General features: G+C 40.2%; 1 protein-coding gene across 1 annotated transcript in view; it reads right to left on the bottom strand.

Moving 5' to 3' along the window:
- Positions 1-19,237, bottom strand: part of LOC128703704 (ral GTPase-activating protein subunit alpha-1) — a 271,349-nt gene that overhangs the window by 123,302 nt on the left and 128,810 nt on the right. The window contains exons 9-10 of the mRNA XM_070086908.1: positions 16,639-16,800; positions 16,266-16,426 (exon numbers count right to left, since the gene is read on the bottom strand). Coding sequence (XP_069943009.1) covers positions 16,266-16,426; positions 16,639-16,800 — 323 coding nt within the window. The remainder of the gene's footprint in view (positions 1-16,265; positions 16,427-16,638; positions 16,801-19,237) is intronic.

The raw sequence follows: 19,237 nt of genomic DNA, 5'->3' as shown, positions 1-19,237 counted from the left end.
GCTGATGCTAGTAACCCCTTCTCCTGTATAAATTACTAAATTTAAAAAGAGAAACTTTTGTTTTTCTTTTTAGGTCACCCTGCCTCGGTGGGATATGGCTGGTTTGTTGTAAAAAAAAATTTACTGAGGCCTTGGTAGTAGGTTGGAAGACAGTAATCACCCAAGGAGGTACTACCATCCTGCCAAGTGGGTGTGAAATAGAAGCCTGTTATTGTTTTACATGATGGTACAATTGCTGGTGTCTTTTTTCTAATAAATATGCAGAATTTCAGGTACATTTTGCTACTTTTACTTACACTTAGGTCATACTGCACATGCAATGCACAAGCATATATATACACATCCCTATGGGTTTTCTTCTATTTTCTTACTAGTTCTTGTTCTTGTTTATTTCCTCTTATCTCCATGGGGAAGTAGAACAGAATTTTTCCGTCATAAGCCATGCACGTGGTAGGAGGCATCTAAAATGCCGGGAGCAAGAGGCTAGTAACCCCTTCTCCTGTATACATTACTAAATTTAAAAAGAGAAACTCATTTTTCATTTTAGGTTACCCTGCCTCAGTGGGATACGGCCAGTTCATTGAAAAAAAAAATGCAGGATATCAGGAATGCCTTGCTACTTTTAACCTACACTTAGGTCACACTACGCATGCATGTACACACATACATATACACACCCATCTGGGTTTTCCTTTATATTCTTAATAGTTCTTGTTCTTCTTTATTTCCTACCTCCATGGAGAAGTGGAACAGAATGCTTCCTCCGTAAGTCATGTGTGTCGTAAGAGGTAATTACAATTCCAGGAGCATTGTAGGGGTGTGCCAAAGTATAAGTACTGGTGGTATCTGCTGATTTTGATGGCAATGGTATCAACCTAAAATTAAGTATCAGTATTGGTGAGTATAAGCTAATTTTGATGGTACTGGTAGTGGTATCAGTGTGTAGTGACTAATTTTGATGGTACAGTGGACCCTCAGTTATATGCCGTAATCCGTTCCAGAAGCTTACCCTAAAACCGAAATAGCCAAAAACTGAAATAATATTTCCCATAAGAATTAATGTAAATACAATTAATCCATTCCAGACAAAAATATTCACAAAAAAATAATTTTTTCAACAATTAAATCAGTATTACATACCTTTATTGAAAACTAACACTGGCTTCTGGAATGCCCACTACACTTCCTGCATGCCTGCTACACTTCCTGCATGCCTGCTACACTTCCTGTATGCCTGCTACACTCCCTGCATGTCTGCTACACTCCCTGCATGTCTGCTACACTCCCTGCATGCCTGTTACACTCTCTGCATCCCTGTTACACTCCTTGCATGCCTGTTACAGTTCCTGCATGCCTGCTACACTTCCTGCATGCCTGCTACACTTCCTGCATGCCTGCTACACTTCCTGTATGCCTGCTACACTCCCTGCATGTCTGCTACACTCCCTGCATGTCTGCTACACTCCCTACATGCCTGTTACACTCTCTGCATCCCTGTTACACTCCTTGCATGCCTGTTACAGTTCCTGCATGCCTGCTACACTTCATGCATGCCTGCTACACTCCCTGCAGGCTTGCTACAATCTCTACATGCCTGTTACACTCTCTGCATGCCTGCTACACTCCCTGCATGCCTGCTACACTTCATGCATGCCTGCTACACTCCCTGCAGGCCTGCTACACTCTCTACATGCCTGATACACTCTCTGCATGCCTGCTACACTCCCTGCAGGCCTGCTACACTTCACGCTTAAATTCCATGGTGTTTCTCACCTTCTTTACCACAGGAACCTTACTAGGAATTTTCTTTGGAGCCATGGTTACTTATTTCACAGTTGCACTACAAAACAACACAAAAAACAATGGAAAACAAGCAAAATGTTTGAATATATGAGCAGAAGCTTCCTTACGCACCGTGAGACACAGCCAAACTGACGTGCAAGCGGCCCCAGCCGGCGGATGGATGTGTCCAAAACGGCCGATCACCGAAAGATGGCTGATCACGGAGCTGGCCGATAACAGGAACGGCCGATAACAGAGGGTCCACTGTATCAGTATGGGGCTAAAATTGAGTACAGTGGACCCTCGGGTAACGGCATTAATCTGTTCCAGAGAGCTTGCCTTTAACAGATTTGGACGTTATATTTTTTTTATTTTTTATTATCACATTGGCCGATTCCCACCAAGGCCGGGTGGCCCGAAAAAGAAAAACTTTCACCATCATTCACTCCATCACTGTCTTGCCAGAAGGGTGCTTTACACTACAGTTTTTAAGCTGCAACATTAACACCCCTCCTTCAGAGTGCAGGCACTGTACTTCCCATCTCCAGGACTCAAGTCCTGCCTGCCGGTTTCCCTGAACCCCTTCATAAATGTTACTTTGCTCACACTCCAACAGCACGTCAAGTATTAAAAACCATTTGTCTCCATTCACTCCTATCAAACACGCTCACGCATGCCTGCTGGAAGTCCAAGCCCCTCGCACACAAAACCTCCTTTACCCCCTCCCTCCAACCTTTCCTAGGCCGACCCCTACCCCGCCTCCCTTCCACTACACACTGATACACTCTTGAAGTTATTCTGTTTCGCTCCATTCTCTCCACATGTCCGAACCACCTCAACAACCCTTCCTCAGCCCTCTGGACAACAGTTTTGGTAATCCCGCACCTCCTCCTAACTTCCAAACTACGAATTCTCTGCATTATATTCACACCACACATTGCTCTCAGACATGACATCTCCACTGCCTCCAGCCTTCTCCTCGCTGCAACATTCATCACCCATGCTTCACACCCATATAAGAGCGTTGGTAAAACTATACTCTCATACATTCCCCTCTTTGCCTCCAAGGACAAAGTTCTTTGTCTCCACAGACTCCTAAGTGCACCACTCACCCTTTTCCCCTCATCAATTCTATGATTCACCTCATCTTTCATAGACCCATCCGCTGACACGTCCACTCCCAAATATCTGAATACATTCACCTCCTCCATACTCTCTCCCTCCAATCTGATATCCAATCTTTCATCACCTAATCTTTTTGTTATCCTCATAACCTTACTCTTTCCTGTATTCACTTTTAATTTTCTTCTTTTGCACACCCTACCAAATTCATCCACCAATCTCTGCAACTTCTCTTCAGAATCTCCCAAGAGCATAGTGTCATCAGCAAAGAGCAACTGTGACAACTCCCACTTTATGTGCAATTCTTTATCTTTTAACTCCACGCCTCTTGCCAAGACCCTCGCATTTACTTCTCTTACAACCCCATCTATAAATATATTGAACAGCCATGGTGACATCACACATCCTTGTCTAAGGACTACTTTTACTGGGAAATAATTTCCCTCTTTCCTACATACTCTAACTTGAGCCTCACTATCCTCGTAAAAACTCTTCACTGCTTTCAGTAACCTACCTCCTACACCATACACCTGCAACATCTGCCACATTGCCCCCCTATCCACCCTGTCATACGCCTTTTCCAAATCCATAAATTTTTTTTTTTTTTTTTTTCAACAAGTCGGTCGTCTCCCACCGAGGCAGGGTGACCCAAAAAAAAAAAGAAAGAAAATCCCCAAAAAGAAAATACTTTCATCATCATTCAACACTTTCACCACACTCACACATTATCACTGCTTTTGCAGAGGTGCTCAGAATACAACAGTTTAGAAGCATATACGTATAGAGATACACAACATATCCTTCCAAACTGCCAATATCCCAAACCCCTCCTTTAAAGTGCAGGCATTGTACTTCCCATTTCCAGGACTCAAGTCCGACTATATGAAAATAACCGGTTTCCCTGAATCCCTTCACTAAATATTACCCTGCTCACACTCCAACAGATCGTCAGGTCCCAAGTATCATTCGTCTCCATTCACTCCTATCTAACACGCTCATGCACGCTTGCTGGAAGTCCAAGCCCCTCACCCACAAAACCTCCTTTACCCCCTCTTTCCAACCCTTTCGAGGACGACCCCTACCCCTCTTTCCTTCCCCTATAGATTTATATGCTTTCCATGTCATTCTACTTTGATCCATTCTCTCTAAATGACCAAACCACCTCAACAACCCCTCTTCTGCCCTCTGACTAATGCTTTTATTAACTCCACACCTTCTCCTAATTTCCACACTCCGAATTTTCTGCATAATATTTACACCACACATTGCCCTTAGACAGGACATCTCCACTGCCTCCAACCGTCTCCTCGCTGCTGCATTTACCACCCAAGCTTCACATCCATATAAGAGTGTTGGTACTACTATACTTTCATACATTCCCTTCTTTGCCTCCATAGATAACGTTTTTTGACTCCACATATACCTCAACGCACCACTCACCTTTTTTCCCTCATCAATTCTATGATTAACCTCATCCTTCATAAATCCATCAGCCGACACGTCAACTCCCAAGTATCTGAAAACATTCACTTCTTCCATACTCCTCCTCCCCAATTTGATATCCAATTTTTCTTTATCTAAATCATTTGATACCCTCATCACCTTACTCTTTTCTATGTTCACTTTCAACTTTCTACCTTTACACACATTCTCAAACTCATCCACTAACCTTTGCAATTTTTCTTTAGAATCTCCCATAAGCACAGTATCATCAGCAAAAAGTAACTGTGTCAATTCCCATTTTGAATTTGATTACCCATAATTTAATCCCACCCCTCTCCCGAACACCCTAGCATTTACTTCTTTTACAACCCCATCTATAAATATATTAAACAACCATGGTGACATTACACATCCCTGTCTAAGACCTACTTTTACCGGGAAGTATTCTCCCTCTCTTCTACACACCCTAACCTGAGCCTCACTATCCTCATAAAAGCTCTTTACAGCATTTAGTAACTTACCACCTATTCCATATACTTGCAACATCTGCCACATTGCTCCTCTATCCACTCTATCATATGCCTTTTCTAAATCCATAAATGCAATAAAAACTTCCCTACCTTTATCTAAATACTGTTCACATATATGCTTCAATGTAAACACTTGATCTACACATCCCCTACCCACTCTGAAGCCTCCTTGCTCGTCCACAATTCTACATTCTGTCTTACCTCTAATTCTTTCAATTATAACCCTACCGTATACTTTTCCTGGTATACTCAGTAAACTTATTCCTCTATAATTTTTACAATCTCTTTTGTCCCCTTTCCCTTTATATAAAGGGACTATACATGCTCTCCGCCAATCCCTAGGTACCTTCCCCTCTTTCATACATTTATTAAACAAAAGTACCAACCACTCCAACACTATATCCCCCCCTGCTTTTAACATTTCTGTCATGATCCCATCAGTTCCAGCTGCTTTACCCCCTTTCATTCTACGTAATGCCTCACGTACCTCCACCACACTTACATTCTGCTCTTCTTCACTCCTAAAAGATGGTATACCTCCCTGGCCAGTGCATGAAATTACCGCCTCCCTTTCTTCCTTAACATTTAAAAGTTCCTCAAAATATTCTCTCCATCTACCTAATACCTCCCTCTCCCCATCTACTAACTCCCCTACTCTGTTTTTAACTGACAAATCCATACTTTCCCTAGGCTTTCTTAACTTGTTTAACTCACTCCAAAATTTTTTCTTATTTTCATTAAAATTTCTTGACAGTGCCTCTCCCACTCTTTCATCTGCTCTCCTTTTGCACTCTCTCACCACTCTCTTCACCTTTCTTTTACTCTCCATATACTCTGCTCTTCTTATAACACTTCTGCTTTGTAAAAACCTCTCGTAAGCTACCTTTTTCTCTTTTATCACACCCTTTACTTCATCATTCCACCAATCACTCCTCTTTCCTCCTGCCCCCACCCTCCTATAACCACAAACTTCTGCCCCACATTCTAATACTGCATTTTTAAAACTATTCCAACCCTCTTCAACCCCCCCACTACTCATCTTTGCACTAGCCCACCTTTCTGCCAATAGTCGCTTATATCTCGCCCGAACTTCCTCCTCCCTTAGTTTATACACTTTCACCTCCCTCTTACTTGTTGTTGCCACCTTCCTCTTTTCCCATCTACCTCTTACTCTAACTGTAGCTACAACTAAATAATGATCCGATATATCAGTTGCCCCTCTATAAACATGTACATCCTGGAGCCTACCCATCAACCTTTTATCCACCAATACATAATCTAACAAACTACTTTCATTACGTGCTACATCATACCTTGTATATTTATTTATCCTCTTTTTCATAAAATATGTATTACTTATTACCAAATTTCTTTCTACACATAGCTCAATTAAAGGCTCCCTATTTACATTTACCCCTGGCACCCCAAATTTACCTACTATAATGCCTTATCTAAATGCCTTATCTAAATACCGTTCACTTATATGTTTCACTGTAAACACCTGGTCCACACACCCCCTACCTTTCCTAAAGCCTCCTTGTTCATCTGCTATCCTATTCTCCGTCTTACTCTTAATTCTTTCAATAATAACTCTACCATACACTTTACCAGGTATACTCAACAGACTTATCGTTGGACATTAGCCGAATTAATTTTCCCCACAAGAAATAAAGGAAATTCAATTAATCTGTTCCAGACACCCAAAAGTATTAAACAAAATAATGTTTTTTACATGAAATATACATTTCCTTACACAGAAAACAATAAGACATGCACAATAAACAATACTGAAATGACTCTTACTTTTATTGTTCACTTATTGATGAGTGATGAGACGGGAGGAGGGGAGAGGATGGAGGTGTAGTATTGTTTGGAAGAGGAATCCTCTTCTATAAAGACTTCAGGTAACAAATTCTTTTCTGGGGTTACCTCCCTTCTTTGTTTTTTAATGCCACTAGGACCAGCTTGAGAGTCGCTGGACCCCTGTCGCACAGAATACAGTGGGCCCCCACCTTACGATATTAATCCGCTCCTGAGAGCTCATCGTAAGTCGAAATTATCTTAAGGAGAATTAATTTTTCCCGTAAGAAATAATGGAAATCAAATTAATCCATGCAAGACACCCCAAAGTATGAAAAAAAAAAAAATTTACCACATGAAATATTAATTTTAATACACACAAACTGAAGAAGACATGCACAATTACTACTCTACTAAGAATAGAATACATGACACCTACCTTTATTGAATATCTGGTGATGATTGATGGGATGGGAGGAGGGGAGTGTGTGGAAGTTATTGTTTAGAAGGGAAATCCCCTTCCATTAGGACTTGAGGTAGCAAGTCCTTTTCCGGGGTTACTTCCCTTCTTCTTTTAATGCCACTAGGACCAGCTTGAGTCACTGGACCTCTGTCGCACAACAAATCTGTCCATAGAGGTCTGTACCTCCCATTCCTTTAACCCTTTCAGGGTCCAAACCGTAGATCTACGCCATGAGCTCAGCTCACTCTGATAAGCTGTGAGTGGTAAATTTGGGACTATACCCCCTTATAGAGAATAAACTTGAATTGAACTTGAATATATATGAGAGAATACATCTATGTGGAATGTGTGCACCACATAAAACAAATCCTGCAGCACAGAGAGTATAACGAGAGAAAAAAAACTGAGACCGTGATTTTCGATTAAAACAGCGACTTTGCAGTGTTTTTTCGTATGTATAGTTGTATTTGCAATTTCTTGGTCTCATTTGATAGAATGGAAGACATATTACAGAAATAGAGATGACTTTGATTGGTTTTAGCACTGGAAATGGCTTGAAACTGAGCTCAAAGTAGCGGAAATGTTAAATTTTTGCCGATGTTCAAGAGTAAACAAACGACCTCACATGTCTAATACACGCCAGCTGGTGAGTCTAATATACATTCACAAATGTGGTGATGATATTTATACAATTATAATATTGCATATTTTTTGGTTTGAATAAAAATTCATTATGTGAATAAAAAATAAAAATGGAATTCATTTGTAAAGCCTCTAAATGTAACTAATGAACAGAGGAAATGTTAGTTTAGTGCCAGGAATACCTACATTGTTTATTCTGGACCTTATTTTGAAATTGGAATATTTTGAACTTTGTGTTAAACTGGCCAAATTACCAATTTCCGATCACTTTATTTTGTAGTTGAAACAGTTGACTTGGCGATTTCTTGTGCTCAATCGATAGAATAGAAGTAATGCTAGTGAAATAGCTAAGAATTTGGTCAACTGGAATAATGTAATTGGCCTAAAATGGGAGTCAAAGTCGGCAAAATCGCCGATTCAAAAATATCACTGATACATTAAAATTCGCGAGAGCATAATTTCGTCAATTTTCCATCAAATTTCGTACTTTTTGTTTTATTACCTTCAGAAAAAGATTCTCTACCATTTCATAAAAAATAACAAAATTTTTTTTTTGAAAATTCTTGGACCCTGGAGCGCACTTTGAAATTTGGCCTCTGGACATTGTCACTGTAATAGTCACCAGCACGGCTTGCAATAGCTGTGTTAGGGTGATTTTCATCCATAAAGGTTTGCACTTCAACCCACTTTGCACACATTTCCTTAATCTTTGAAGTAGGCACAATGGATTCCACAACTGGCATAGGCTTCTCAGGGTTAGCCCCAAACCCTTCAAAATCTTTCTTAATTTCCATACTAATTCTCACCATTTTTACCACAGAGTTGGTGCTAGAAGCTTTCTTGGGGCCCATGGTGACTTATTTTGCAGTTACAAGCACAAAAAACACTGGGATATGGTGAAATGTACCGAATGTATGCGTGGATGCGACCGCACTGGCTGGCTTGTAAACACTGGCATCCACAGGGCAGCCGAGGCCACATGTTGGACGTGTCCCGGACGAATCACGTAAGGCTAGTTTTTTAACATGAGGCGAGGCAAAATTTTTGCGTTCAAATGCTTTGTATGGCGGATTTAACGTAAAGTGATGTGTTCGAAAGGCGGGGGTCCACTGTATCTGTCCAGAGCTCTCTGTTTCTAGCGTCTCTTTAACCCTTTGACTGTTTTGGTCGTACATATACGTCTAACGCGCCACTGTTTCTGACTTTTTTTTTATTATTAGCACACAGGCCGATTCCCACCAAGGCAGGGTGGCCCGAAAAAGAAAAACTTTCACCATCACTCACTCCATCACTGTCTTGCCAGAAGGGTGCTTTACACTACAGTTTTTAAACTGCAACATTAACACCCCTCCTTCAGAGTGCAGGCACTGTACTTCCCATCTCCAGGACTCAAGTCCTGCCTGCCGGTTTCCCTGAATCCCTTCATAAATGTTACTTTGCTCACGCTCGAGCAGCACGTCAAGTATTAAAAACCATTTGTCTCCATTCACTATCAAACACGCTCACACATGCCTGCTTGAAGTCCAAGCCCCTCGCACACAAAACCTCCTTTACCCCCTCCCTCCAACCTTTCCTAGGCCGACCCCTACCCCGCCTTCCTTCCACTACAGACTGATACACTCTTGAAGTCATTCAGTTTCACTCCATTCTCTCTACATGTCCGAACCACCTCAACCCTTCCTCAGCCCTCTGGACAACAGTTTTGGCAATCCCGCACCTCCTCCTAACTTCCAAACTACAAATTCTCTGCATTATATTCACACCACACATTGCCCTCAGACATGACATCTCCACTGCCTCCAGCCTTCTCCTCGCTGCAACATTCATCATCCATGTTTCACACCCATATAAGAGCATTGGTAAAACTATACTCTCATACATTCCCCTCTTTACCTCCAAGGACAAAGTTCTTTGTCTCCAAGGACAAAGTTCTTTGTCTCCACAGACTCCTAAGTGCACCGCTCACCCTTTTCCCCTCATCAACTCTATGATTCACCTCATCTTTCATATACCCCATCTGCTGACACGTCCACTCCCAAATATCTGAATACATTCACCTCCTCCATACTCTCTCCCTCCAATCTGATATCCAATCTAGCGGCTTCAAATCAAGCGGGAGAAAGCTGGTAGGCCCACATGTGAGAGAATGGGTCTGTGTGGTCAGTGTGCACCACATAAAAAAAATCCTGCAGCACGCAGTGCGTAATGAGAAAAAAAACCTGACCGTTTTTTTGGAGTAATATGCCGACTTTGAGGTGTATTTTTGTATAGTATTTATCGGTGTATTCTCATTTTCATGGTCTCCTGTGATAAAATGGAAAACATATTACAGAATTAGAGATGATTTTGATTAGTTTCACGATGAAAATGACCTTGAAATTGAGCTCAAAGTAGCGGAAATGTTCGATTTTTACCAATGTTCAGGAGTAAGCAAATCACACCACATGTCCAATACACTTCACCTGGGGAGTTAATATTCTTTCACTAGTGCACTGATATTATTAATACCATTTTTACAATAATGCAGTAGTCTGCATAATAGTAAATTTTGTATTTTTTTGTATGAATAAAAAATCAAAATAGAAAGCAATAGTAATATAAGAGGGGCCTAGAGACGTGACTAATGAATAGAAGATATGTTATTTTAAGGCCAAGAATGTCTACACTGTTTATTCTGGACCCTATTTTGAAATTGACATCTTTTTTAATTTGCATGAAATTGGCCAAATTGCCAATTTCTGACCACTTTATTGGGTAGTTCAGTTCGGTAAATGGAAAGTTTCTTGTACTCAACTGGTAGAAAAAATGGAGTTTTAAGGAAATAGATATGAGTTTGGTCAACTGGAACAATGGAATTGGCCAAAAACAGGGCTCAAAGTCGGCGGAATCGCCGATGCATATATGTCGCCGAGACCGCTAACTTCGCGGGAGCCTAATTCCATGAGTTTTCGACTAAATTCCGTACTTTAGGTGTCATTACCATTGGGAAAAGATTCTCTATCATTTCATAAGAAAAACAATAATTTTTTTTTTTCCAAAAATTTATCAACAGAATGACAGTTTCAGAAAGGGGCCTGCGACAGTCAAAGGGTTAAGATTTCTCTAAAATGAAACACAAGTGTGTCATTGTACATGTTGCCAATACGGCTTGCAACAGCTGTGCCAGGATAATATTCATCCATGAAGGTTTGCACTTCAATCCACTTTGCACAAATGTCCTTAATTTTTGACGAAGGCAACTTCCTCCATTTCTCTTCCTCCTCCCCTGAAGCAAATTCCTGAGCAGTGATCTGTTGCTGTTGCACCTGAAGCTCTTGCAGCTCTGTAGTGGTTAGCTCTTCATTGTTGTCCTCCAACAACACTTCCACATCCTCGCCACTAACCTCCAACCCCATGGACTTCCCCAATGCCACAGTAGATTCCACAACTGGCATAGGCTCCTCAGGGTTAGCCCCAAATCCTTCAAAATCCCTCTCTTGTACACATTCTGGGCACAATTTCTCCAAGCAGAGTTCAAAGTCCTGCAAGTCACTCCCTCCCAAACCTTACCTATAAGGTTTATTAGCACCTGAGGATACTGGAGTGATCTTTCCAGAACTCTCTTAGGGTCAATTCAGTGTCTGAGGTCACTTCAAAGCACTTTTGAAACACTGCTTTGGTGTACAGTTTTTTGAAGTTTGAAATGACCTGGTGGATCATGGGCTGGAGGAGAGGGGTGGTATTAGGAGGCAAAAACTTCACTTTGATGAAGCTCGACTCCCCCACAATTTGCTCTTGCAAGTCGTGAGGATGAGCAGGAGCATTGTCCATTACCAGGAGGAACTTGAGCGACAATTTATTTTCCAGATATTTTTTCATAGTGGCGCCAAACACGTCACAGAACCAGTCAAGGAAAATGTCCCTAGTGACCCACGTCTAACTGTTTGCTCTCCACATCACACACAATTTTGTGTTGACGACATTGTTTTTCTTGAACACCCTGGGAGTTTCAGAGTGATATATGAGTAAAGGCTTCACTTTGTAATCCCCATTAGCATTACTACAAAACATGAGAGTTAGCCTGTCTTTATTAAGCTTGTGTCCTGGGAGTGCCTTTTCCTCCTGAGTAATGTAGCTTCTGTTTGGCATTTTCTTCCAAAACAGGCCTGTTTCATTACAACTGAACACTTGTTGGGGTTTTAATTGTTCAGCCTTTACATAGTCCTTGAACTCCTGTACGTACTTTTCAGCTGCTTTTTTGTCAGAACTTGCAGCCTCTCCATGCCTTACAATACTGTGTATGCCGCTACGATTCTTCAATCTCTCAAACCAACCTTTGCTGGCCTTAAATTCACTAACATCAGCACTAGTTTCTGGCATTTTCTTAACCCTTTGACTGGCATAACCCTAAATCCGAAAGTGTCTCCTGGTGCTGCAAAATTTTTTGAAAAAAAAAAAAAAAAAAAAAAAAAATCTTATGAAATGATAGAGAATCTTTGCCCGATGGTAATGACACCAAAAGTACAAAATTTGATCAAAAACTTACAGAATTACGTTCCTGCGAAGTTAGCGATCTCGCCGATATATATGCATCAGCGATTTCGCCGACTTTGAACCCTATTTTCAGCCAATTCCATTGTTCCAGTCGTTCAAACTCATAGCTATTTCTTTAGAACTCCATTTTTTCTATCAACTGAGTAAAAGAAACCCCATATTTGCTGATTTCAACTCCCCAATAAAGTGGTCAGAAATTGGCAATTTGGCCAATTTCATGCAAATTAAAAAAGATGCCAATTTCAAAATAGTGTCCAGAATAAACAATGCAGACATTCTTGGTACTAAAATAACATATCCTCTGTTCATTAATCACATCTCCAGGCCCCTATTACATTACTCTTGCTTTCTATTTTGAATTTTTATTCACACAAAAAATAGAAGATTTACTGTTATGCAGACTACTGCATTATTATAAAAATGGTATAAATAAGATCAATGCACTAGTAAAAGAATATTAGACTCCCCAGTTGATGTGTATTGGACATGTGGTGTGATTTGCTTACTCTTGAACATTGGTAAAAATCGAACATTTCCACTACTTTGAGCTCAATTTCAAGATTGTTTTCATCATGAAACTAATCAAAATCACCTCTATTTCTGTAATATGTTTCCCATTTTATCAAATGAGACCAAGAAAACGAGAATACAACCATAAATACTATACGAAAATACACCTCAAAATTGGTGTTTTAATCCAAAAACGCCATTTTTTTTTTTCTCATTACGCACTGCGTGGTGCAGGATTTTTTTAAGTAGTGTACAATGACTACACAGACCCATTCTCTCACACGTGAGCCTACCAGCTTTCTCCTGCTCGATCTGAAGCCGCTAGAATTATTGAGTATACAGTAGACCCTCGCCTAACGATATTAATCCATTCCTGAGAGCTCATCCTTAGCTGAAATTATCGTTAGTCGAATTAATTTTCCCCATAAAAAATAATGGAAATCAAATTTATCTGTTCCTGACACCCCTATGAAAAAAAAAATTTTTAACCACATGAAATATACATTTTTATGCACCCAAAAAGAAGACATGCACAATTACTGCTCTACTAAATAAAGAATACATGACACTTACCTTTATTGAAGATCTGGTGATGATTGATGGGATGGGAGGAGGAGAGATGGTGGAAGTTGTTACTGTTTGGAAGGGGAATCCCCTTCCATGAGGACTTGAGGTAGCAAGTCCTTTTCCAGGGTTACTTCCCTTCTTCTTGTAATGCCACTAGGACCAGCTTGAGAGTCACTAGACCTCTGTCGCACAACAAATCTGCCCATAGAGCTCTGTACCTCAGGTTCCGTTAAAATTTGCCTAAATTGGGCCACAATATTGTCATTGTAATAGTCACCAGCACGGCTTGCAATAGCTGTGTTATTGTGATTTTCATCCATAAAGGTTTGCAGTTCAACCCACTTTGCATGTATTTCCTTAATCTCTTCTTTCAATTCCATACTAATTCTCGCCCTTTTTACCCCAGGGTTGGCACTAGAAGCATTCTTGGGGTCCATGGTGACTTATTTTGCAGTTACAAGCACTAAAAACACTGGGATAATGTGACATGTACTGAATGTATGCGTAGATGCAACTGCACTGGCTAGCTTGTAAACACTGGCACCCACGGGGCAGCGTGGACAGGTCCCGGATGAATCACGTTGGGCGAGTTTTTTATCGTTAGGCGGGGCAAAATTTTTACGCTCAAACACTTCGTTAGGCGGATTTATCGTTATGCGATGCGTTTGTTAGGCGAGGGTCCACTGTATATACATCCGAAACACTGGCTAGTAAGACGTATATATACGGCCGAAACAGTGAAAGAGTTAATTAGATCATCATGCAACTGCCTTGCCTTTTCACATATTACTGACTGAGAAACACTATCTCCAGATAATCGTTTCTCGTTTATCCACACCAACAACAGTCTCTCCACATCTTCGAGTACAGTGGACCCGACATTCGATAAATCCGGCATTCGATGCATTTTAACGCAAAAATTTCGCCTCGACATTCGATGGAAAACCCGACATTCGATACGATTCGTACGAGACATGTCCACATGTGGCCTGAACTGCCCCATGTGTGCCAGTGTTTACAAGCCAGCCAGTATGCGCACATCTAAGGATACATTCGGTACATTCCATATTATCACTGTTTTTGGTGCTTGTTTCTGCAAAATAAGTAACCATGGGCCCCCAAGAAAGCTTCTAGTGCCAACCCTTCAAGAAAAAAGGTGCTAATGACTATTGAAATGACGAAAGAGATAATTGCAAAGTACGAAAGTGGAGTGCATGTGTCGGAGTGCATGATGATTTGGTAAAGAAATTGCCTGCAACTAGTGGTGATGTGAGTGAATTTAAGGCCAGCAAAGGTTGGTTTGAAAGATTTAAGAATCGTAGTGGCATACACAGTGTGGTAAGGCATGGTGAGGCTCCCAGTTCAAGTCCTAATGGAAGGGGATTCCCCTTTGAAACACTAACACCATCCACACTCTCCCCTCCTCCCATCCCATCAATCAGCACCAGATCTTCATTAAAGGTAAGTGTCAATTATTCTATTGCTATTAATCTATTGTTATTGTAATTATTCTATTGCATTAAACTTAATATTTCATGTGGTAAATTTTTTTTTCCATACTTTTGAGTGTCTTGCTCGGATTAATTTGATTTCCATTATTTCTTATGGGGAAAATTAATTCGACTTTCGATATTTTCGACATTCGATAGCTCTCAGGAACGGATTAGTATCGAATGTTGAGGGTCCACTGTATTTGCGATCTCTGTTTTGTAAGCATACTTGCACCTTTCGTATCAACAGTTCCTTGATTGCCTTTTTGTTGGCCAAGAGAGTAGTCATGGTTGAATGGGGCTTGTTATATAACCTGGCCAACTCGGAGACACGCACTCCACTTTCGTACTTTGCAATTATCTCTTTCTTTAATTCAATAGTATTTCTCACACTTTTTACCACAGGCATTAGAAGCTTTCTTTGGGCCCATGGTGGTTTATTTAGCAATTACAAGCACTAAAAACAATGTGGAATCGTCCACACTGGCTTGTAAACAATGGCACACTAGCTGAAGGCAGGGCGGCTCAGGCGCTCAGGCCGGGCGGACAGGCAGACACGTTCAGGATGACTGCCCTTAACCAAGTTCTTGGCCATTAGCCGCACCAATATTTTGATGCAAAAATTTGCCGCTATCCGATTTTGGCGTTAGCCGATGCCGCCGTTACCCGAGGGTCCACTATATCTGTGTTGGTATCATTACACCCAACCCAAAAAATAATTAATGATGCCTAATGAAATTAAAAGAATACACTGAGGTTAGGTATAAGATAAGGTTTAAGGACTGAATACCAAGGAAGAACAGAATGAAGATATACAATATAACTTTATGTAATCAGAATATTTAAATCCTTTTAATCTACAACATATGTACAAGTAGAGGTGGAAATAAGAAAGAAAGACTGTCAGCAAATAAAATATGTGGGGAAGGCATATGAATTGTCTGCTATAGAAATGGAGACAGCCAGTAAATACTGAATAAGTAAACATTCATTCAATTTGTTGAACTAGTACAGCCTCTCCTCACTTAGTGATGTACTCATTTATTGACCACTCGGACTTACGACGGACTCTCTGACCAGTATACATACCTAAATAATGTATATTAGAGCTGATTTCCTTTATTCTGTTTATTACAATATACAGTACACTACTGTATAAACATCTAATAGTATACCAGAAATGTTATGAATGTACAAAGGTGACATTAAAACAATATCAAAGATGGTTGACACAAACCCACTACCATAATAGTATGCTCCTCACTTAGTGACAAATTCGTTTTCCGACGTGGTCTTAGGAACAGAACTCCATCGTTAAGTGAGGAGAGTCTGTATAACGAAAAGTATCTGCATATCAATAACTTCACTTGATATTATATTTACCATGTTTTCTGTTCCATGCGCGTGTTCATGACCATGTAACGATAGATATTAAGTACGTGCTTGCACACCTCTACTTGTTCGTCAAGAAGACGTGGATAGTCGGGTGAAACCTCCAGGAGGAAGACGTTTGCTGCACTTGTTATGAAGATTTGCAGAACATTCTGTAGAAATTACATGCCCTCTAAGCTAGATGCATAAAATTTCTTAAATGACAGGGCTTATCTTAGCATTTAATGCAGCACTGCTAAAAATCTATGAATAATACATAAAAGATAATTTAAAAATATGAATTTCTGAGATGAAAATTTAAACTAATAAAACCAAATCCAAATATAAAATGAATTACGTGAATATGCAGGTATTAGCTTCATACCTGAAGTCCTGCCCGAATATGAATATCTTTATTGACAGCTCCAAGGTAAGATTCATTGCGCATACGTCTCTGTTGGTTATTTTCTTGTGTAACTGGCCCATCATCCCTTGGACTAGCTCCTCCTTCTAATGGCTCCAACATAAAGGGTGGCATCTCAGGGGCCTGAAGCAGACATTTATAATAATGTATATAAATTACTAAGTTTCCATCTGTCTTACAATAAACTAATATTTAATCCACTAAACATATCTATAGCTTTGATACTTTATTCTCAATGGGAACTCTTTTGTCTATCAAAGTGGCCTCATGCTAGATTATTTCCAGCTAATTCAGTTAATTCCTGTTTAAAAAAAAAAAAAAAATTAAAACCTGTACCTAAAATTGAACATTCTGGCCCACAACAAAACATTTCACTTTCTTGTCTTGGGAAATGTGTGTGTGGAAAGGGTTTGGACTGTCTCATCTGTTATACTTGGGAAAGAAAAGTTGAAAGAAAAGCATCTGAAGAAAAGGCCCAAGCAAAAAAAAATCTGAATGAGAAAAACAGTATATATTTAAATGACAAAGGGTCAAAAACCAGAAATCACAATGTCACACTACAAGTGTAGTTAAAGACAACAATTCGTTACAAAGCCATGAGTCATGCCTTCAAAAATTGACCACTAGTACCATCAGAGAGGACTCTAAGATCATAGCAATTTTTTACAAAGTAGTAGCAGTAAGCTTCTTACATGTTGAAACCCTTTTGGTATCCCTACAAATATTATTATTTTCAGAAATGTCCCTAGCACAGAATAATGCATCCAACTTCAAACAATGGACTCTCTTATTATACATCACATGATAGAGTGGATTGAGGAGCAATGTAGCAGATGTTGCAAGTGTATGGAATAGGTAGTAAGTTACTAAATGTTGTAAAGAGTTTTAATGATGATAGTGAGGCTCAGGTTAGGGTATGTACGAGTGAGGGAGATTACTTCCCAGTAAAAGTAGGTCTTACACAGGGATGTGTAATGTCACCATGGTTGTTTAACATACAGTGGAACCTCTGGTCACGAACACTTCTGAACACGAACAAATCGGTCCACAACCGAAAAAATTCGCCAAATTTTTGCAACTGGCCATGAACACACAATCGGGTGCCAAACAAACACAGCCATGCCAATTTTTTACATTCCGTGCCATTTTTTTGCACGCGCCAATTTTCCCCACTTCCTGTTGTTTGTGTACATGTAACTCTGCTATTTAAGGTTTTTCTCTATTAAACTGTGCATTATTTTGCATAATTAAGGATTTTTCAAACTTTGATTATTTTTCGTGTGCTTAATCAGGTTCAAGCTTATAAATAGTGGTGGGGTATTTAACCCTTAAATGGTCCAAACGTATATATACGTTTTTTCAACATCTGAAAGTATGTAAAAAAATGTAGATCTTCTTTTTTGTTTTACATTTGAAAATGTGTAAAAAAAACTTTTATCTACTTTTTTTTTTGTTATACAGTGGACCCCCAGTTAACGATATTTTTTCATTCCAGAAGTATGTTCAGGTGCCAGTACTGACCGAATTTGTTCCCATAAGGAATATTGTGAAGTAGATTAGTCCATTTCAGATCCCCAAACATACACGTACAAATGCACTTACATAAATACACTTACATAATTGGTCACATTGGGAGGTGATCGCTAAGCGGGGGTCCCCTGTATTTGAAAAATTGTAAAAAAAAGTAGATCTACTTTTGTAGCACTACGAATTTGAACGTCGATCTGTTTGGACCGTTTAAGGGTTAAGAGCCTGAACCTGCTTAACATACAAAATACTCATTCATATTATTGTGCCTACTACATACAGTGCTTGTCACAGCATTATGCCGGGCGAGTGCCCCTGCATAATGCCGTGACGAAAATCAAAGGCCTATCATACAGGGGGGGGTCTTTTTTCATCAGTGCATTACGCCGGAAAGCAGCCATTAGCATGACGTCACAGCCTGCCGCCACACATAACAGTGACTCCTCAGCGTTCACATGGCTGCCGTGGTAAGAGGAAGTGTTGTACTTTTTTCTCTCACCCACCCCATCTTTTGTCCGGTGTTCCCTTTGGTTTTGAGGCTATACATAGGGCTTCACAAAATGGGCACCAGACAAAAGAAATAGTGAAGAATGTTAGTATCTGTGAGTGTTCAGTGAGGAATTGGGGGTAGCGTTTCAAGGCTGGTGGTGGTGTCGAGATATTGTCTGCCAAACCTCAGCCTGGCGCCTTGAAGAAGACATCTGTTCATACCTCAACTGTGTTAAAGAAGCAGTTAGAGAGTACTCTAAGATAACTGCTAGAGAATTGAAAGAAAAGAACCCACATCTTCTCTCAGAGGTGTCTGTAAGAACTGTAAGCAGACGTGTGTCAGAACTTGGCTACAGTAGTCACCACCAGGTTAAGAAACCAATCCTCTCCAAGCCACAGAGGAAAAATGGGCTGGATTATGCAAAGAAATATCTTCAATGAAATCCTCAACACTGGTCTGAAGTACTTTGGAGTGATGAAGCAACCGTCACCATTACTTGTAACCGTGGTGAACATGTGTACCAGCCCAGAGATAGTGACCCGC

Source organism: Cherax quadricarinatus, chromosome 20, assembly GCF_038502225.1.
Source record: "Cherax quadricarinatus isolate ZL_2023a chromosome 20, ASM3850222v1, whole genome shotgun sequence".
NCBI classification, from domain to species: domain Eukaryota; kingdom Metazoa; phylum Arthropoda; class Malacostraca; order Decapoda; family Parastacidae; genus Cherax; species Cherax quadricarinatus.
The sequence above is the reverse complement of the archived record's forward strand: the minus strand, read 5'-3'. Positions and strand labels throughout refer to the sequence as shown.